Source organism: Alexandromys fortis, unplaced genomic scaffold, assembly GCF_014885135.2.
Source record: "Alexandromys fortis isolate MF-2015 unplaced genomic scaffold, M_Fortis_MF-2015_v1.1 scaffold_72, whole genome shotgun sequence".
Lineage (NCBI taxonomy): Eukaryota > Metazoa > Chordata > Mammalia > Rodentia > Cricetidae > Alexandromys > Alexandromys fortis.
Genome location: NW_026067969.1, coordinates 6,135,521 through 6,157,008, shown reverse-complemented (window position 1 = coordinate 6,157,008; position 21,488 = coordinate 6,135,521). Strand labels below are relative to the sequence as shown.

The following is a 21,488-nucleotide window of genomic DNA, read 5'->3' as shown; positions in this document are numbered from 1 at the left end:
TTTTTTTTTTTTTGGTTTTTCGAGACAGGGTTTCTCTGTGGCTTTGGAGCCTGTCCTGGCACTAGCTTTGTAGAACAGGTTGGTCTCGAACTCACAGAGATCCGCCTGCCTCTGCCTCCCAAATGCTGGGATTAAAGGCGTGCCCGGCCGGCCCACAACAATTCTTATAAAGGAAAACATTTAATTGGGGCTGACTTACAGTTTCAGAGGTTTAGTCCATTGTCATCAAGGTAGGAGACATGGCAGTGTGCAGGCAGACACAGTGCTGGAAAAGGAGCCAAGAGTTCCACATCTGGATCCACAGGCAGCAGGAAGAGACTGAGACACACTGGCCAGGCTTGAGCATCTGAGACCTCAGAGCTCCCCCCAGTAACATACTGCCTCCAACAAGGCCACACCTCCTGATAGTGCTGCTCCCCACGGGCCTATGGGAGCCATTTTTATCAAACCATCCCAGTATGTGATACAGTAACAGGGACCAGATTGGAGCAGCTCCACTGACTTTGAATGAAAGTCCAAAGCCACAGAGAAACCCTGTCTCGAAAAACCAAAAAAAAAAAAAAAAAAAAAAAAAAAAAAAAAAAAAAAAAGAAAGTGTTTATAGCTACTTGAAGGTGTCAAAATCTTGCCCAGCCTGGCAACATAGGCTTCTTCTAATCCCAACTACTCAGCCTGCCAAGGCAGAGGTTCAAGGTCAATACCCAAAGGTGTTAATGTAGGATTCTGGGGGAGAAATGTCATCAGCAGTTTTAGCTTGACATTGAACCCTGACAACCACAGCACCAACCTGTCAAGCAAGATGTGCCCCTTGGTTCAAAACTGGCATAACCGTTGTGGCTACGAACTGCTTTCTGATAGGGATTTGAGGCCTGCTACATAGGAGAGAACCCACGCCCGGTACTGTAAATATGGTAAAAAAGCCCACGACTGGGGCACGCAGAGGCCCTGGAGGAAACCTGCTGTTTTGCCAAATGAATATAGTCTCAAGCCACCTTCTGAATATTACTGCTTGCATCCATGCGTCTTTGCTGCCCTCGGCCTTGGTTAGAGAAGCATCCGCTTGCAGAGGGTGGTGATTAAGGCAGAGGCTTGGAACTGGTCAAAATGCTGAGCATAAGTGATTTCAAGTACTCAGTTCTAAACAGGATGCCTAAATCATCCTCTCCAAGATTTAAGAAATGGGGCATCTATTTCATCCCTTCCAAGACTCAGGGAACGCTGTAGAAGAAAGAACAGCCCGATTGTCAGCGTCAGAGGGCAGGGAGGAGAGCTAGGAAATGCTCTCTTCTGGACATGGGTGTCGCCCCCATGAGCTCACAGCTGTGGTTGCCCAGCAGGAGCTGCACAAGGTGCCCCATGAAAACATGCATACAAGTCTGTCTGTGTGTGTGTGTGTGTTTGCACATGCATTCACATGCTTGTGTGGAAGTGCACAGACACACATGTGCGCATTAGGGCTGGAGGCAGAAGACAGTGTAAGGAATTTTACAGCCACTGTCCACTTTATATATCAAGATGGTCTCTCATTGAATCTGGAGCTCATCAATTAAGCCTGACTGGCTGGGAACCCTAGGGGCCCACCTGTCTGGGCCCTTCCTCCACTGGGGTTACACGTGGGACTACACCTGCCCTTCCCATGGGTGCCAGAATTCTGAATTGTACCAGGGCCATGATACTGGTGCAGCAATCACCTCACTGAAAGATCCATCTACCCGGTCACCAAAGTGTTTACAACAAGGATTATATCCCTTCCCAGCCCCAGCCCCTGGTGTGTGCAAGGCTGGTACAGTGAGTTTGATCAGCTACCTTATGGGTTAGCTCTGTAAGCATCAGAAGCTATCTGGCCCAGAATTCACAGGGGGAGTGTACTCAACCAGAACCCAAGGTGGCTGGGCTTGCAATAAGAGCTTCCATGCCAGTCCATCTGTGAGGCACCCAGACAACCCTAGCCCTGGCACTTCCTGACAGTGTCAGAAACAGAACAGGGATGCTCTGTGCATTTCAGTCTTGTCTGAGAAATGAGCTAATACCACATCTGTTGGGGGAGGCAGCATGGATTTGTGGGGTATGGACTGTGGAGCAGGGTAACCCTGGTGATGGGGGAGAGTCTTCTGTTTTGTGTTAATTTCATTGGTTAAATAAAGAGACTGCCTTAGCCCTTTGATAGGATAGAAAATTAGGTAGGCTGAATAAACAGAACAGAATGCTGGGAGAAAGAAGCCGAGTAGGCAGTCGCCATGATTCTCTCACCCAACACAGCCTCAGGTTAAGATCTTCCCTGGTAAGCCACCTGTGGGCTACACAGATTATTAGAAATGGGTTAGATCAATATGTAAGAACCGGCCAATAAGAGGCTGGAACCAATGGGCCAGGCAGTGTTTAAAAGAATACAGTTTCCGTGTAATTATTTCGGGGCATAAGCTAGCCATGCGGGCAGCCGGGTGCCGCTCCTATCTCAACACCCTGGTTTGGAATGCAAGCACCTCCCGTGAGGGACTTATTGAAGGTTTTTCTCCTCGTCTTTAAAATGGGTACGAATGATGATGATATCAATACTTGGTTTGAGAGTGAGCATGGGTGCCCCTCCAGGTAAATAATCAGATCTCAGCAAGATCTGCCCTTCCCTTCTGAGTGGGCTTCCTTAAGAGCCTAAAACAGAACTTGTTCCTAAAGGGGCAGTGACAGAGCCATGTCATAGGATGTGGCTGCCTTGCTAATGCTAACTGTCCCAGGAGGGACATGTCAGCCTTTCTCAAATCCAAGGTGTCACTGATAGGAAAACACTTTGTTTTCAGATGCTAGACGTTAGGGACCTGCTGTCTTAGAATAAATGGCACTCTGAGCACGGTGTCACAGGGCAGAAACCACGCTGGGCACACTCAGCTGCCAACCCGGATTTTGGTGCCTTAGAAAAGCCTCAGCTGAGTCATAAGGCACCGTCCTTTCTCTTTCTTTTGTGTCCTGGGGATTCTGGAATAGAGGGGATAACTCAGCAAATACCTGACCAATGGCTCACCCATCCCTCCATTCACTGAAGAATCAATAAATAAATCAACCAAAGTGGTGCCTGTTGTTAAAAACCATGTTCTAGGCCAGAAGAAGTGACATATGCCTTTAATCCCAGCACTCAGGAGGCAGAGGCAGGCAGATCTCTGAGTTCAAGGCCAGCCTGGCCTACAGAGAGAGTTCCAAGATGACCAAGGGTACACAGAGAAACCCTATCTCAAAAAACAAAAATAGAGAGAGAGAGAGAGAGAGAGAAAGCCAGCCAGGTATGGTGGCACACACCTATAATTCCAACACTTGGAAGGCTGTGGCAAGAGGATTACTGCATGCTGGAAACCAGCCTGAGCTACACATGGAAACCCTATTTGAAGAATCAAAATTATCCAGACATGGAGGCACAGCTATAATCCTATAACTTGGGAAATAGAGACAGACAGATCTCTGTAAGCTTGAACCAACCTATTCTATGCAGTGAGTTCTAGACCCATTAAGACTAAGACTACAGGGGTGGGTTGGGGATAAGGGGGGCCGGGGAGAGAAAAGTGAGAAGGGGAGGATTGGGGGAACTTGGGGAAACAGGAAGATTGGGATAAAGGAAGGTTGGATAGGGGAGCAGGGAAGCACATATCTTAGTTAAGGGAGCCACCTTAGGGTTGGCAAGAGACTTGAACCTAGAGGGGCTTCCAGGAGCCCAAGGCGATGTCCCCAGTTAGTCCCTTGGGAAGCTGAGGATAGGGAACCTGAAATGACCCTATCCCATAGCAATACTGACGAATATCTTTCAGATCACCATAGAACCTTCATCTGGTGATGGATGGAGATAGAGACAGAGACCCACACTGGAGCATTGGACTGAGCTCCCAAGGTCCCAATGAGGAGCAGATGGAGGGAGAACACGAGCAAGGATGTCAGGACCACGGGGGGTGCACCCACCCACTGAGACAGTGGGGGCTGATCTATTGGGAGCTCACCAAGGCCAGCTGGACTGTGACTGAAAAAGCATGGGATAAAACCTGACTCTCTGATCATGGCGAACAATGAGGACTGATGAGAAGCCAAGGTCAATGCCAAGGGGTTCTGATCCTACTTCATGTTCCGGCTTGGTGGGAGCCTAGCCAGTTTGGATGTTCACCTTCCTAGACATGGACGGAGGGGGGAGGACCTTGGACTTTCCACAGGGCAGGGAACCATGAATGCTCTTTGGATTAGAGAGGGAGGGGGGGAGGAGTGGGGGGAGGGGGGAGAAGGTTGGGGAGGGGAGGGGGAGGGAAATGGGAGGCTGGGAGGACGCGGAAACTTTTTTTTTCTTATTCTCAATAAAAAAAATTAAAAAAAAGACTAAGACTACATAGCGAGACGCTGGTGTGTGTGTGTGTGTGTGTGTGTGTGTGTGTGTAAAATGCTGATCTAGCATGTGAAGACCTGGGTTCCACCCCCAGACAAGCCATCTATAGTGATTCAATGCCTATAATACCCAGCAGTTGGAAGATGGAGGCCATCCTGGGAGAACTGTCTCAGAGAGCTAGGGGGGTGGTCAATAATGTGCTTGCCTTACAAACACAAAGCTCTGGTTTAACTCCAGGACTCGTGTTAAAATGGCAGTTATAATTCTGTACTTACAATCCCAGCACCAGGGAGACAGAGACAGGAGGATCCTGGGGCTCACTGGCCTGTCAGTCTAGCCCAACTAATGATCTCCAGGCCAGAGACTCTGTCTCAAAGGGGGTAGACAGTGGTCCTGAGGATGACATCTGAGGCTGTCCTCTGACCTCTGCACCCAACACACACACATGGGCAAACACATGGGCGTGCACACATGGGCGCACACACATGGGCACACACATGAACACACAAGCACATGGGCACACACATGGGTACACACATGGCATACACACATGGGTGCACACACATGGGCACACACATGGGCACGCACACATGGGCATGCACATGTGGACACACACGTGGGCACACACACATGGGCACACAAGCACATGGGCGCACACACATGGGCATGCACACGTGGGCACACACGTGGGCACACACACATGGGTACACACATGGCATACACACGTGGGCACACACATGGGTGCACACACATGGGCACACACATGGGCACACAAGCACATGGGCACACACATGGGTGCACACACATGGGCGCACACACATGGGCACACACACATGGGCATGCACACGTGGGCACACACATGGGCACACATACATGGGCAAACATACATATAGTCACACACACATTTTTAAGGTATTTAATTTAGTTTAATTAAAGAGGAACTTCAATGCTCAACTAATGCTAAAATAAATTTTTGTACACATCTCATGTGTGCAAAGCCAAAACAGTTGTTCATCCAAAACCTGTCACCCAGACAACTTTGTGGAGCAGGCGCTAATTGGCTATCTATTCTTTGTCATGGACTAAGGAAGCTGCAAGCACGGAGATTTATGGCCTTGACTTCAGAGAATGTCTAGGCTAGTAAAGAAAAAAAAGCAGTAAAACAAAAACAAAATCCTACAGTCACATAGTAAATATCACACACACACACACACACACACACACACACACACTCAGGAAGCATTGCCAAAGAGAATGGAAGACCCAGAGGGTGGGGAGGTCTTCTGAACATGGTAGGGCGACTGCACTCAGGAACTCCCAATAGCTTTGGTTGTCTGAACAAGACCTGCACAAAAACCAAGCCCCTTAGCATGGGGACTCTCTCTACTGCACCTGCAGATAGCATGGGGACACTCACCATTGCACCTGCAGTTAGCATGGGGGGACACTCTCCACTGCACCTGCAGTTAGCATGGGGACACTCTCCACTGCACCTGCAGTTAGCATGGGGGGACACTCTCCACTGCACCTGCAGTTAGCATGGACACACTCTCCACTGCACCTGCAGTTAGCATGGACACACTCTCCACTGCACCTGCAGTTAGCATGGGGATACCCACCACTGCACCTGCAGCAGAGGATTTTTTTTAACTGTTGGTTGATGTTGGGGGAGGAGAGTTTTCTTTATGGGTGTGGTTTCTGGTAGTTCAGACATGCCCGTGGATGGTCCTACACCCATGTGTATATGGACGACACAAATTGGACTCAGTGGATTATATTTATTATTTTTTAGAAGCAGACATAAAGTTGGGGTAGTATGAATATGATAAAATAAGAAAAGATGATAAAAATACATCGTATACATGTATGGAATTCTCAGAGAATTAACAAAAAATATATTTAAACAAACAACAAAAAAAAGCAGTTGAATAGATGGCTCGGGGAAAGGGCACTTGTTCCTCTTGCAGAAGACCCAAGTTCAGTTTTTAGCACCCATTCCTTTCTCAGCATTCACCACTGCCTGTGACTCCAGAGGATCCAACGCCCTCTACTGGCCTCTACAGGAACTTGAAGGCGTGTGGCAGCTACTCACACAGACACATAATAAATGATAAAATAAAACTTAACAGAAAACTATCCTGACTCCATTATCTACCCACACACACACACACGCTCGCATGTGCGTGCACACACACACGTACGCACACACGTACGCACACACTGCTCTACAGCTAAACCTTGGATGGCTGGATTGCTGGGCCTGAGGACGTCATGGCCTGGAGGACACTGGTCTGGCCTACATTAGACGTGGCTGAAATGGAAACACATGTTTCAGAAGTCTCTGCCATCCAGGTCATTGTTGCTGCTGCAGAACACAGCCTGAGTCACAAGTGCCCTTTTTAAAATCATCCCCACCTTCCTATGAAGGAGGCAGGACCAAAACTGAAAGCCGGGAACTGAAGGAAGACCCTGCAAAGAAGCATAGGAGGGCCCGAGGCTCCAGGCTGGACTGTTGCAGCTGCCCCTAGAGGGACAGTCACAAGTCAGGGCACTGGATGCAATGGAATCAGGTTGAGGAGATGAAACAGAGCTGAGAGAGGGCCACCCTCATACCATACTCAAGCCCCAGCTCTCAGGGTCACAGAGGCCACCTACACTCAGCAAGAGCCTCCCTAGGGTCAGGATTCAGAAGGGTCTCTTCTGGAGTCATAGCCACCCTACCTGTGAAATGGGTGTGACAGTGAAAATACTCAGCCAGGTCCGAGGGATTCCATGAACTACTCACATGTAGAGCTTGGTGACGTGCAGGGACCGCTCCCTGAATAAGCTAAGAGGAGGACACAAGAGTCACCACAGCAGGCTCAAGGCTACACCCTGGTCAGGTCTAGGGAAAGAAGCCTTGGATTCTGCAGGCCCATCTATCTGTGTCTCCCTTTCTCTTCCCTGCTTCTCAGGCCCTCTGAGGTCACAGGTAAGGCCCCTCGTTTACATTCTTCCTGGGGCAGAATTGCAGCTTTGAGAAGCTCACCTGAGAGGAGGGACCATGGACAGAAACTAGGAGACGACAGCAGAACCTGACTTCTCGCCTACTTCACCACTGGCTAGAGGGAGGGTGAACAGCCTAAACCAATTCCTGTCTCTGTGCCCCCCATCTGCATGGCAACGGTACTGAATCCCACAGAGTCAGGGAGCTCAATGAGGGCGGGGATTCGGGGCTCTTGGTTCCCTCTCCCAGTACTAGGACCAAAACTGAAAACAGAGGGTCCTCAGTTTTGGTTTCTTCATTTTGTTATGATTTTCTCTGTTTTATTTGTTTTGAGACAAGATCAGATAGCCCGTGCTGGCTTGGTAATCAAAAGCGTTATGCAGCCAAGGCTGGCTTTGAACTCCAGATCCTCTTGTCTGCATCTCCTAAGTGCTAGAATTACAGGTGTGCTCCACAACGCCTGGTTTCTGAGGTGCCAGGCAAGCATTCTACCAACTGAGCCACACCCCCAGCTCCTTTCTGGTTTTGCTTTGTTCTGTTTTTTCAGCAGTGTGGATTGAATTTAGGGCTTGGCACACGCTAGACCAGCATTGTTATAGAGCTATATCCCCCCCACACCTTATTTTTTTTTTTAAATCAGGGTCTTACTAAGTTCCCCACACTTGCCTTAAATTCTCTGTGAAGCTCAGGCTGGCCTTGCACTTACGATCCTCCTGCCTCAGCTCTGGCGTAGCTGGGATCCCCTGCCTGCACCATCAGGTTTTGTTTTTGGTTTTTCACTGAGAATAGAAAGGAGTGTGGAAGATGAATTGAGGACAAAGGTGCTAGAAACACTGTCACCGTGCTCCCTCGCACACACTTTCCTCATACATGCAGAGGTGTGAACACACACGTGTGCATGCACACACACATGCACACTTCCTCATACATGCAGAGGTGTGAACACACGTGTGCATGCACACACGCATGCACACTTCCTCATACATGCAGAGCTGTAAATACACACATGCACACCTCATACATACAGACACGCGTGCACACACATGTGTACAGGGCACACACACACACACACACACACAAGAGATGGGTTCTTAGGAAATGCTCTCAAAACAGAAACTCCTCTTTGTTTCATGGAACCAGCATAAAAATTCACCAGTCTGGGGGAGCAGAAGGGAGGGAGGGGAGAGAGGAGCAGCCTCAGCTTCAGGCCCTGAAAAGTGAGAGGTAGGGTTACTACCCACCTATGAAGGAGACCTGACCCTCTGCCTGGTGGCCTGGGAGGATGGGCACTGTCCTTCCCTCCTGCCCCCCTTGCTTCCTGCATTCATCAAAGCAGTCCTGCTCTAGCTGTGTAAGCCAAGCTGGCCTCCTTTGCCCCTCCCGGCTCCCCAAGCCCAGTTCACAGGCACTGACCACCACACTCAGCGCCCTCCAGTTCATTTCTCCGTTCGCGGACTCCTCCTCGTTTGTTTCATCTGAAATGTAAGGAAAGTTCCTGACAGCAGGAATCCTCTGGCTCTGGGAGCTGAGCAAGAGCCCAGTAAACAGTAGGCATTTAAAATACAGGAAAGAACCAACCTGTGTAAGCCAGACCAAGGCGGAAGGGCGGCAGGTGAGGGGTGGGAGACAGCCACCTCTACCCAGCTCAGGCAGAAGTTGGCTGGGTATGTGTGCCACAGCGCACATGCAGAGGTCAGAAAACAACTCTGTGCACCGTTCGCTCCTTCGACCTGTATGTGAGCTCTGGATTGATCTCGGATCATCAAGTACCTTTACTCAAAAAGTCCTGTCAGGGTAGATGTCCACCATCTATGTCCACTCATCTATGTCCACCATCTATGTCCACCATCTGTGTCCACCATCTATGTCCACCATCTGTGTTCACCATCTGTGTCCACCATCTGTGTCCACCATCTGTGTCCACCATCTGTGTCCACCATCTATGTCCACTCATCTATGTCCACCATCTATGTCCACCATCTGTGTCCACCATCTATGTCCACCATCTATGTCCACCATCTATGTCCACCATCTGTGTCCACCATCTGTGTCCACCATCTATGTCCACCATCTATGTCCACCATCTGTGTCCACCATCTGTGTCCACCATCTGTGTCCACCATCTGTGTCCACCATCTGTGTCCACCATCTATGTCCACCATCTATGTCCACCATCTGTGTCCACCATCTGTGTCCACCATCTGTGTCCACCATCTGTGTCCACCATCTGTGTCCACCATCTATGTCCACCATCTATGTCCACCATCTGTGTCCACCATCTGTGTCCACCATCTGTGTCCACCATCTGTGTCCACCATCTGTGTCCACCATCTATGTCCACCATCTATGTCCACCATCTGTGTCCACCATCTATGTCCACCATCTGTGTCCACCATCTGTGTCCACCATCTGTGTCCACCATCTGTGTCCACCATCTGTGTCCACCATCTATGTCCACCATCTATGTCCACTCATCTATGTCCACCATCATCTATTTACCCGGCCCCATTCCTGCTGGTTTGTTTTGTTTTTGTTTTTTTGTTTTGTTTTGTTTTTTGAGACAGGGTTTCTCTGTGCAGCCTGGTTGTCCTAGAACTCACTCTGTAGTCCAGGCTGGCCTCGAACTCACAGAGATCTGCCTGCCTCTGCCTCTGGAGTGCTGAGATTCAAGGTGTGCACCACATGCCACCACCTCCTGGCCCATTCCTGATTTTTGATCTAAGGTCCTGCTATGTCACCCCAGCTGACCTGGTACTCATTATGTAGCACAGGCTAGCCTCAAATTCAAGATCCTTCCTCCCAGTCTCCCAAGGCACCAGGATTTATGGCAGGAGCCACCCTGCCCAGTACCACTTTGGGTCTTTTTGTTTGATTTGGTTTTGTTTTCGGATGCTGGCCTTGAAATCACCCTGCAGCCCAGACTGATTGTGAACTTCAGAATCCTCTTGTCTTCCCCTCTCAAGTGTTGGGGTGGCAGGCTTGGGCCACCAGCTTGGAGCTCTGCTTCCTTGGGCCTCAGTCTACTTGGCTCTCAAATGGACCTGCAGCAGCACTGCCCACCTTGTTCAATTGTTGTGAGAATTACTGAAAAGTAGCTCCTGCCAAACATAACCCTGGAATAATAGGGTCTGGGGTCATTAATTACTTCTGTGGGGGCAGCCTCCCCCACCCAAATACAAATAAAATTCCAGATTCTGTTCTATGAGCTTAGAAACTCCCAGCAGAGCTATGCAGGAAAAAGTCTGTGCTGAGCTCTAAAAACTCCTAATCAGGAAGGTTTAGCCGCCGTCACTCACCTACCCACTCTTCCAGCCCAGGCAAACTAGGGTTAACCCTGGCCTACACAGAGTACAGTGTCCAGCAGGACCCTGGGAAAGAAGAGAAGAAAAACTTCACGTAATTCTTCCCCAGCTCTGTCCTCCCCTCCCCCGGCTTCTCAAAGCACTTTCCTGCCATTTGATGCTGGACCCACAACCCCCACCTCAATCTGTTGGAACACCCAGGTGTCCAAACTGCCTAGCACACTGGTCTTGAAGGCTCCAGCTGAGCCCTTGGCAGACATCACTAATCAAGTGAGGCATATACCAAATCCCTTCCCACCCAGAGCTCCAGGCAGACATTACCAATCAATCAGATGGCTGGGGGAGGGAGGGGGTGAAAAGGATACTTCAAATCGGCCTTCAGGCAGTGAGACCTGCTGCATATTCTTCCTACAGCCTAGTTGAGCCTGTACCATAGCCCAGCCTGCAGCCTGAATGAATGAGTTAATGGATAAACAAATGCACACCCGGCTCGCCCAAGGACTCAGAACCCAAGATACAACAGATAACACTCTGTCCACCTGGAGGACCATGAGTGAGAGTGGGGGACTGTATCCCCTTCACCGCCCATGGAACGGTGCCCATCTCCTCCAGATCCCCACCACATCTCTTCCTGGCTGTATGAGCTCAAGAAGGGCACCTGCTCTCTGTGCCCCTTGCCTCCTCCATGGGATGTGGAGTATAAGGGGTCCTGCCTTAAAGACCGGTGCTTGGTTCAGCCTTGACCTTGCAAATGAGAGAAAAGTTGTTCAAAATTGAAGAAACGCCAGTCTTTCTTACTACCTGGCAGGTCCGTGAAAAGCTGGGCTCCGGGTCTTGCTAGGTGCTTTGCCCCTGGCTAGGACCATGTGAGGCAGGCAGACACTGCTGGGTGCGGCCCTGCCAGGGCTGCAGGACTCCAGCCTTGCTCCCCAGCACTTGAGGTTACACAGTAACCTTCCTGGAGTACAGCTCCGATCTCCTGCATCTGAGAATCACAAGCCTCTTGGATTCAAACAGGCTCCAGCCGTAACTCCTGCACTGCCTTGCCTTGCTGCCACATGAGGCCCAGGGTCTCTGACCCCATGGAGAAGGCTGCATGTCAAACTAGAGAAGGTTGCTGAGAAAAACATCTGCCTCCCTCCTCCCCGTGTTACCAGAGGCTGGAGCACAGGGAAAGAGGCTGGTGTTGAAGGGGCATCTGGGCCAATCCCCAGAACATACATCCCCGCTCCCTGGACCTCAGTTTACCCGTGTGGAAATGGGGAGAAGAGGTGCTTTGCCTTGGTCGTCATTCCTTCTGCACATCACATTCAGTGATTTACTTAGCCTACAGATGTTTAGTGAGCACCAACTGTATACCAGGCCCTCACTGGACGCCCTTCCTAATCTATAGCGGAAAGTCCCTCAACCTCTTTGGTCTAAGGTCTTAGTGTTAGCATGGGAGCTTCTGGGCCTCCCCTGTCTGCTCTGTGAGACACCATCTACTTTCTCTACCTGCAGGGCAAAGCTCTATCTTGTTCTTCCATAGACTTCCATGGCCTCCAGATCACAGTTCTGAAAACTGAGAGGACAAACTGAAGAAGTCGAAATCTTCCTCCTGCCTCCTAGCATACTGTCTCTAAGGTGCCTTTGCCTGGGCACTCTTTCCTTCAACTACCCTAAGCACCCCCAAGGGTGAGTCCCATCGCTGGCCAGACACCCCTAAGTCTGGTGTATGCAGCTTCCCGTGTGCTTACAAGGCGTAGGGCTCTGATGCAGGGCTGGTATCACCAGGTCCTCAGTGATCCGTGCCCTGCTCAGAGCCTCCATCCCAGCAGACACTTGGTAAATATTGAGGTATTAATTAACTTCCTCTAGGGATTGGTGACTCAGACCAGATGTAATCTCCCCAACTCAGGGAAGAAAAGCTCGTGCCCCAACCTCACTCAGGTGAACTCTAGAACCTTACCTTGTGCACTGTTCCCCTCCACAAGGGGACTGCGAGTGCATACACGGGCACACACAGTCTCTCACACACTTGTGTGCCCATTGCGTGCCCAAGCCGAGGTCTGCACGCAACTCATCTACTCTGTCCACATTTAAAGTCCCCGCAGTGCGAGGCCACCAGTCACATTCGCGCCTGTCCCAGGACACACACACACACACACACACACACACACAGTTCAGCTGACCTTTCGCCTCCTTCAGTGGGAGTTTTCTGATGACATTTGTGGCAATTCCCCTGCCCAGGGTCATTCCCCCCACCCAAAAAAATCAGGGGATTTTATGAAGTCAGACAACTGCTCAGCTTGCTGACCCCCGAGCCCACTCATCCACCCTTGAGAAGGAAGACTGAGGACGGGTGGCAGAAAGAAGTCCCCACACCCCCTAGAGACTCGGACCACAGAGGAGGCACTGAAAAGTGCTTTACCTGTAGCAGTGGCTGGGAAGGGGACACGAAGCCCAAGAGAGGGGCCTGACTCCTTGCCCACCACCCCGTTTCCACTAGGATTCTCAAGCAGGTCCCTGGGGCTATCGTTTGTGTCGCAGCTCTGAGAATGACTGAGTGTATGGAACTAAGAATGATCTTTGCCTTCCTAGGGGCTCCGAAGAGTTCTGGTCTTGAGGAACTTGGCAAAAATATATATAAACTATCGATATAGACATATCTATAAATTTATCATTTATCAGGAGCTGGATCCAAAGAACTGGACTTGGCTCCACTGGCATTATTTCTAGGCACCCACAGAATGGAGTTCGAATCCTGCCACCATCCCTTTCTGACTCTGTGACCTCATGTCTCAAGTTTCCTCAGTAACTACTGGGAATGGATAGCGCGCATTGTGGGCCACAGACTCCCTTGATCCAGCTCAGTATCCCCAGCTGTGGGATGAGATAAAGCATTCCACCCCCTCCCCAGCCTGTACACCTTTGAGATAGGTATGGCTCTCTTCCTCCCAGGATTCACCAGGGCACATTGGGAAGCATGTTTCATTGCCACATCGCCAATAGGATGCCAGTCAAGCGTACTTGTTCTGAGAACAACCCCCCTCCTCAACTGCAGTCCTGGCTGCTTTGAGTCAGTGGGGAGAGGTGCACTGACTACCCAGAGCACTGTGCCTAGAGTCCTGTGGTTTTGGACAAAGTCTCTTTATTGCTAGAGTCTAAACTTCCTCACACGGAAACCTGAGAAAACTGTTCCCAGCTCTTTTGATACTTGACCTTGAGAAAATGCAAAAACTTGAAGAAACAGTTGCTGGGTCCTCTCCAAAAACTGGGCAGTAGGGTGGGGTGTCTGAACTCCAGTCAAGAGACAGAGATACTGACGGGTCTGAAGACGGAGCGTCAGAGAAGAGACTCCACGTCCCCAGCCCCACAAGGTCCCATCTGTCACCAGTCATCTCCGTGGACGCTGCTTGTCCTTCAAGGGTCCAGCCCTGGATCCTTCCCCTCCCCACGGCAGCCCTCTTCCTCTGTAAGTTTCTCAGTACAGCCTCCCAGGAATCCTATAGCCTGTCCCACTGGTCCGTGGATAACTCAGAATAAGGACATAAAAGGCGATGAGTCCTTGGCTTGGGTACTCCTGGGGCTCAGGGTTCTCACCAACCTTTGTTTGTTTTTCAAGATAGGGTTTCTCTGAAGCTTTGGACCAGGCTGGTCTCGAACTCACAGAGATCCGCCTGCCTCTGCCTCCTGAGTGCTGGGATTAAAGGCCAGCACCACCACCACCACCACCACCACCGAGTGCCACCGCCGCCCGGCTCTGACAAAATCTTAACAGGTTACCCCAAGGAACCTTAGAGAGGGGGAGGGATTCAGACCTTCTGCTTAGGGCCCCAAGCTAGACACACAGTAAGTGCTTCTATTGTCATTGATATTAGTGAGGCGGCAAAGTAGAGGTTACCCAAAGGTGAGGAGGAAGCTGGGGAGGGTTCCTATCTCCCTACCTCCAGCTTCCCACCCCTCCCGGAGGGGGCTGGCTCACAACGACAAAGTTTCTCTAATATAGATCAAAATTCACTGGATTTTGCAGTCAAACAGAGGGGAGGCCCTTCCCCGACCATTCCCAGAGGCCCTTGGGCTAAAACATCAGGGAATCAAGCCCCAAACTCTATTTTCCATGAGGAGACCCTAGTGCCCAGAAGCGGCCCCCGACACACACACCAGCTTTTCTCAAGAGAAGGCTCAGATTCCCCAGGTTACCCCCGGCCTTGGCAGGTGAGAAAGAAGAGACACCGCGTGGCCCTGAGCGGGGAACCGCGCGCACCTGCTGCAGGTGAGGCCCGACTGTGCGGAAGGGGGCGGAGCCATCTCCACGGCTCTCAGGTGAGCCGACCCCCAACTCGTGGGAGCCAGGTCTAGGGTAGCCGCGCCCTTCAACATAGCTCCCGAGAGACGACCCACACTACGGGTCGCTACCTAGGAGGCTCCGCGTCCCACGCGGTGCCGCGGTCCCAAGAGAACATTCGAGGCAGCGGCGGCGTTGGAGGCCCGGGGTCCGTTCGGTATTTGAATAGCACAAAGGAACCGCCTTGGTCTGATTGGTCAGTCAAGTGGCCCCGGGGCGGGAAGCGGCTGTCATTCGGGAGGCTCCGCACGATTCTATTGGGTAATCTGCAGTAGGGCGGGGCGCTGCTACCCGGCTAAATAGCTGGGGCCGGGGCCGGCCGAGGCTCATTGCTTTGGCGCCGTCTGGGGAGCGTGAGCCTGCGGGTGGCGCGGAGCGCGTGGTGGCGGCTTCTCTCGGAGCGCCACCGACCCGCTGACCCGGGCTCGGTTCCCTGTGGCCGGTGCGCCCCAGCGACCTGCTGGAGATACACGCAACAGCAGCATTAGCAGCAGCAAAGGCGGCTGCTCCGCCGCCCGCATCTCCGCGGGAGCATGGAGTGCGCCCTGGACGCCCAGAGCCTGATCAGCATCTCCCTGCGCAAGATCCACAGCTCCCGGACCCAGCGCGGCGGCATCAAGCTGCACAAGAACCTCCTAGTGTCCTACGTGCTCCGCAACGCGCGCCAGCTCTACCTGAGCGAGCGTTACGCCGAGCTCTACCGGCGCCAACAGCAGCAGCAGCAACAGCAGCCGCCCCACCACCAGCACCAGCACCTCGCGTACGCGGCGCCGGGGATGCCGGCCAACGCGGCGGACTTCGGCCCGCTCCAACTTGGCGGCGGCGGGGACGCGGAGGCGCGCGAGCCGGTCGCCCGGCACCAGCTGCACCAGCTCCACCAGCTCCACCAGCTGCACCTCCAGCAGCAGCTGCACCAGCACCAACACCCGGCGCCCAGGAGCTGCGCGGCGGCGGTGGCGGTGGCCGGGGCGCCCGCGGGCTGCGCGGGGGCGCTCTCAGAGCTGCCCGGGTGCGCCGCGCTCCAGCCGCCGCACGGCGCGCCCCACCGCGGGCAGCACTTGGAGCCGCTGCAGCCGGGTCCTGCGCCGCTGCCGCCGCCCGCGCCCGCCGCGCTCTGCCCGCGGGACCCTCGCGTCCCGGCCGCCTGCTCTGCGCCCTCGGCGCCCCCGGGGGCTGCCCCACCGACCGTCGCCGCTTCCTCTCCGCCCGCCTCTCCAGTCCCTTCCTCGTCCCCTGGCTTCTACCGGGGCGCGTACCCGGCCCCCTCGGACTTCGGTGTGCACTGCAGCAGCCAGACCACCGTGCTGGACCTGGACACTCACGTGGTGACCACGGTGGAAAACGGCTACTTGCACCAGGACTGCTGCGCCTCCGCCCACTGCCCCTGCTGTGGACAGGGCGCTCCGGGACCCGGCCTGGCGTCCGCCGCTGGTTGCAAACGCAAGTATTACCCTGGCCAGGAGGAAGAGGACGACGAAGAGGAGGACGCGGGTGACCTGGGAGCCGAGCCCCCCGGGGGCGCCCCGTTCGCCCCCTGTAAGCGCGCCCGCTTCGAGGACTTCTGCCCGGACTCGTCCCCGGACGCGTCCAACATCTCAAACTTGATCTCCATCTTTGGCTCGGGCTTCTCGGGGCTGGTGAGCCGACAGCCGGACTCCTCGGAGCAGCCGCCGCCGCTCAACGGGCAGCTGTGCGCCAAGCAGGCGCTCGCCAGCCTCGGCGCCTGGACTCGAGCCATTGTCGCCTTCTAGGGACCCCCGAGGACATGGGGACCCTGGGCCCCGCGGGGCTGGGGCCAGACAAAGACTCGGCCAAAGGACGATAGGGAGCGAGCGGGTCCTGGCCACTCGGTGCGAGCTGGGGGCAAGCAGAGGCTGATGTTTTATAAATTGTAAAATAAAAAAAAAATCTAAAAAATCTTGGACTTTATTTTTGCAGAGAGAAAAAGCGCCTATTTAAGTATGCTTTGTGTTTCTCTTACTCTTTTTTTTCTTTTTATTGTACTGATTGCAGTGGTGTTTAGCGAGGAGCCTGCCACGTGAGGCAGGGCTGCTGCCCGGAGGAGGTGCCGGGCAGCCGGGGGCGAGGCTGGGTGCCGGGGCACGCAGGAGGGCGCGGGCCCCGGGACGCCGACTCCAATCAGTTGTCAGAGCCTGGAAGCCCGACGTTCCGCTCTCCTGAGTTCCTCTCTGGGGTGAGGAATGGGTCTTATGAAATTCTGAGCAAAAAAACAAAAGCAAACTCTATCTCCAAAAGGGACGTTTCGGTCACATTTCCTCTCTGGGGGCGGCCTCCAAAGTTCTCAAAATGAGAAGGCAGAAATGAAAACACTTCAACTTTTTTTTCTTTTCTTGCCGGGGCGGGCGTCTAGAACCCCTCCTCTCCCCGCCCCTCTGGCTCCGTCCTCCTCCCCTCCTCCACCCGCCTCCCGGACCAGGGGGAAGGTGGCGCCCGACACTCGGCACAGTTGGGGAAGGGGTGGGGGGCGAGCGGGGCGAACTACATTTCCCATCATGCCCAGCACTGCGGTCCTCACTAAACAAAAAAGGAAGTCGATTCCTTCACCTGGATCCCCAGCGGCCCCGGGGGAGGGAGGGGCCCGGACCGCCGGCTGCGCTGGAGACTTTTCGCTTCGCTTCACTTAGCTCCTAGTCAGCTGTGGTGTTTGTGTGCGCACTTCTAAGTTACCTTGTCCTGCTTCAGTCTTCGGTTCCATCTCATGAAACCAGCATTGTTCCAGCCTGTGAGAACCCTGTCTGCGTCCTCAGCTCGATAGATTTTGTTTAATTTAAAAGCCTTTTGTTGTGAGGTGAGGTTCGCCTAGACCCCCTCTGGATCTTTGCCATCACCATCCCAGGGACTCCAAAATAAGTTGCCAACCTTACCTTCCCGGCCCTTCTTCCTGTATTTTTGTGCATACTAAATTGAATCTCACCGGGTAAAACTGTTCAGATTATTTGTTTAAATTTACAATCTTAATAAAAAGTCGACTGTAGAGTGTATGGTAGTGCTTTGCTTTCACGTGGGCCTAGAGGTGGGAGAACCTGCACACACACACACACACGCAAACCCCAGCTCTCTAGAGCTGCGGACGGGCGGGATCTGCCCACGTCGCAGGGTCAGGGTTGGGAGTCCCGGGTGTGTGTGTGTGTGATGTGGGTTCTAGGGATGGAGCCCTGTGCTACGCGTCTCCCAGTCGTCCCCGCCGCTCCACACCCCTCTCCAGCGGGTCCTGGCCCCATGGGAACCGGTTGCCCCGGGGTCTCCAGCAGGAAGCTGAGCCAGCCTCCAACACATTTCCCTATGCAACCAGGATCGCAAGGGCCTACTTGGCTCCTAGTCTGAGCTCTCTGCAGCCTGGAGACTTCTGGGCCACCCACCCACACTCCCCGCCCTGCGCCTCTGACCGCACGTCCGCAGGTCTCAGGCTGCAACTTGGGGAAGTTTTTTTCCTATTCTTTTTCTTTTTTCTTTTTCTTTTTCTTTTTTTTAAAGTTGAGTTTGTTATCACTGCTCAGTGCCACTTGGTGGTGTGCTGGCGGCGTCTCCCTCCCTCCTCGCGCCCCTCCCCTCTCCCTTTCTGCTCCCTCGCGCCCGCCTCTCTTTCCTCTCCAGTGGATGGAGGCGAGGCAGGAAGGCTCTAGGCGCGCGCTCCACTCTGACCACCTACGGAATGACCTCAGAGTGGGAGAATGTGCCAAGGCCCGGAGGAAGCTCGCGTTCTTCCCCACTGGAACCAAATTCACATCTGGAGCCGGGGTTCTGGCCCCAGGGCACACGGGTGGTTCCAGCCTTGCTAAAGGGATAGGAAAGAACAAACCCGGGTGGCATGGGGCGCGGGGCGGGGGGGAAGGGGGAGCTAAAACGGCGGTCTCTTGTTGTTTGGGGGTGATAGCCTCTGACTCAAGCTGTCTCCCCAAAGATCTCCCACTCTCATTGGTTCGCCCCAGCGCTCCCCTTCCCTGAGCAAAAAAGCTCCTAGCCACCCGCCGGACGGCTCACGCCGCCCCACCCAATACGCCTCGTTGGGCGACAGGAGGCGCTGTCGCCCAAGGCCCCTAGCCCAGACTCCCAGAGGTGAAAGCTATCCATCCTCAGGGGGCTGCGTGACTCTAGATACCGCTGTCGCGCGTGGCGAAGTTCTTGGGGACACTCTAAAACGCGGGGGGGCTGCTAAGGTCAGCGATTTGGGTTGGGGAAAAGGGATGCTCTGGAGGTGTGAGTTACCGAGAGGAAAGACACCTTCATTCCACCCCCACCCTGTGTCATCGGCCTCCCATGGGAAGCGCCTGGAGCTGCCTAAGGGGGGGGGGTGCATCTTAACCCCCTCCCATTTCTCCCTGCAAGTCGAAGGAAATAGCTGTTGGATGTACAGTTTTGTCAGTTCAAGTCAGTTGCCACGGCTCCCCCTAGCGCCAATTGGAGGGCGCTGCAACGTGTGCGGATGGGAGTGGGCGAGGCGCAGCCGGGGGCAGCCGGGCTTCTAGGAGAGGCTCCACGCGCACCCGCGACCTAGCATCACATCCCCACCCAGCCCTGGCCTGAGCAGGGACCGTGAGCATAGAACTTCCCCACTCCAGGTCCGCGTGGAGGAGAGCACGTGGTTGGGCGCCTTTGTTGGGATTGTGGAGCTGGGTACAGCAAGACTCCCGCTGAAGAGCTTGGGGTCTTTTCATCTGTCCTTGGGACCCGTGTGGTGAAGACGTGTGGGTGTTTGCGTGCAAAATAAAAGCCCTGAGGTTAGCAAAACCACAGACTAAGGGTCTCCCCTCCCCACCCGCGCAGGTTTTCTCAGCTCAGGAAATATTGGATACATTGGGATAGAGTGAAATTGGGGGTTGGGGGAAGAACTCAGGGAGCCACAACAGAGAGGACCCTCAGCCACACTTGTCTTTGCAGGGCCCAAGTACCTCGAACAATGGCACAAAAGGTTAATGCCCTGCTCTACACATTTTTCCCCAGAAACAGCAGCCACAGTACCACACTGAGGGCCACAGCCGCCCTACAACTGCCTCCAACATGTGAATCTCCGAGCATCCTTCTCACCCCACTCAAAATCCCTGGAGACTCCTGCGCAGCCCACGGTGTGGCAGCCCAGAACTCCCCTGGAGAGACCGATGCACCACGGAAACACTGGGGGAAGGGGTGGGAGCTGCCAGATTCATTGACCCTCTCCCTCCACCAAGACCAAGGTAGAAGGGCAATTGGAAGACTGAGGGCTCCTCATGGTGGCAAAAGACAGCGCCCAGAGAACGGAATTTCAGCCCCTGGTCCTCCCAGCTAATTGGCTCCCCCTAACATAAAACACATCCCAAGGCTGCCTCTGATGCTGAGGAAGGACTGAGCCAGGCTCTGTGTTTGGGGCTGGATGCCGGGAGAACAGCTGAGCCACCCTCCAGAGAAGTCTGGGGCTGGGGATGTTCGAAGCTCCTGGGAGAGCCACTGAGAAGGAGGATGGACACCAAGCGCTGCTGCGTCTTACCGACTCTGTCCACAGGGGCACATCCGCAAAGTGTGCATTAGGTGCTTAGCCCCTGGAAAGCTCTCTCCACTCACCACCACCAAAGTCATAAATAGCCAGAACAGCAAGCGCCTCTGTGAATTACTAATTTCAACCTCCCAGCCATCCTCGGAGGTGGATCCAGCCTTTCAGAAAGGAGAACGTACATCCAAGGTCGCACCACTGGGTAGCCATCCTCCACCTGTTGGAGTTCCCTGTCTGGCAGGGATAGGCGCTGGCAGTTGATCTGGACGTGGCTTAAATGACCAGGTTGAGAATTCACAACTGAGTCTACCCTAGGCTACAGAAGCTAGTCATGGCTGAGCTGGCACATGTCCATCTTTCAGTGTGTCATTCTCCAGGGTCCAGGACGAAGGCAGAGGAGACACAGAAGAGGGTCTGTGTTCCACCTGCCCAGGACTGTCCTATTCCTTTAAGACTTACATTGGGGGCTGGCATGATGGCTCAGAGGTAAAGACACTAACTGCTCTTCTGGAGGTCCTGAGTTCGGATCACAGCCATCTGTAATGAGATCTGGAGCCCTCTTCTACCATGCAGGCAGAACACTGTATACATAATAAATAAATATTTTAAAAAAGAAAAAGACTTTTGGTAAGGAACAATGGAGTGATTTGGGCAAAAGGTGAGACTTCTGGAATCGCAGCACCAAACTGAGCAGCAGGCAGGGGTGCTACTGGCTTTGGGTACAGCTGGATACAGTCAGAGATTTCCAAAATGCTCTCCCAGTGTCTGGAGCTCCCCAGTTTCTTAGCGCAGAACTCTGGCCTCCCAGCTCACACCCAAAAAAAGGATCACCTTTTTTGCTAACTCAGAAAATTCCAGGGAAAGACTGTTGGGTTCCCAAAGCTGTGGCCAAGCCTGAGAACATGCTGGCTGTCACTGGGAGCTCAGGAGCAGAGAAGTCTTTTCTCAGAAAAGGGTGGTACCTGGTGAGTGCAGTAGAGATAGCCTCCAGAGACTGGGGGGGGGGGGGGGGGGGGGGGGGGGGGGGGGGGGGGGGG

At 53.5% G+C, this 21,488-nt stretch overlaps 1 protein-coding gene across 1 annotated transcript; it reads left to right on the top strand.

Moving 5' to 3' along the window:
- The first annotated feature begins 15,298 nt into the window (after positions 1–15,298).
- Ier5l (immediate early response 5 like) lies at positions 15,299–18,255 on the top strand. Its single transcript, XM_050155165.1, has one exon. It carries the CDS (start codon positions 15,500–15,502, stop codon positions 16,715–16,717), a length of 1,218 nt encoding a protein of 405 aa, XP_050011122.1. The 5' UTR covers positions 15,299–15,499; the 3' UTR covers positions 16,718–18,255.
- The last annotated feature ends 3,233 nt before the right edge of the window (positions 18,256–21,488 follow it).

Excerpts from the sequence above, each read along its gene's own strand:
- Ier5l (XM_050155165.1), top strand. The coding sequence starts at position 15,500 with ATGGAGTGCGCCCTGGACGCCCAGAGCCTGATCAGCATCTCCCTGCGC.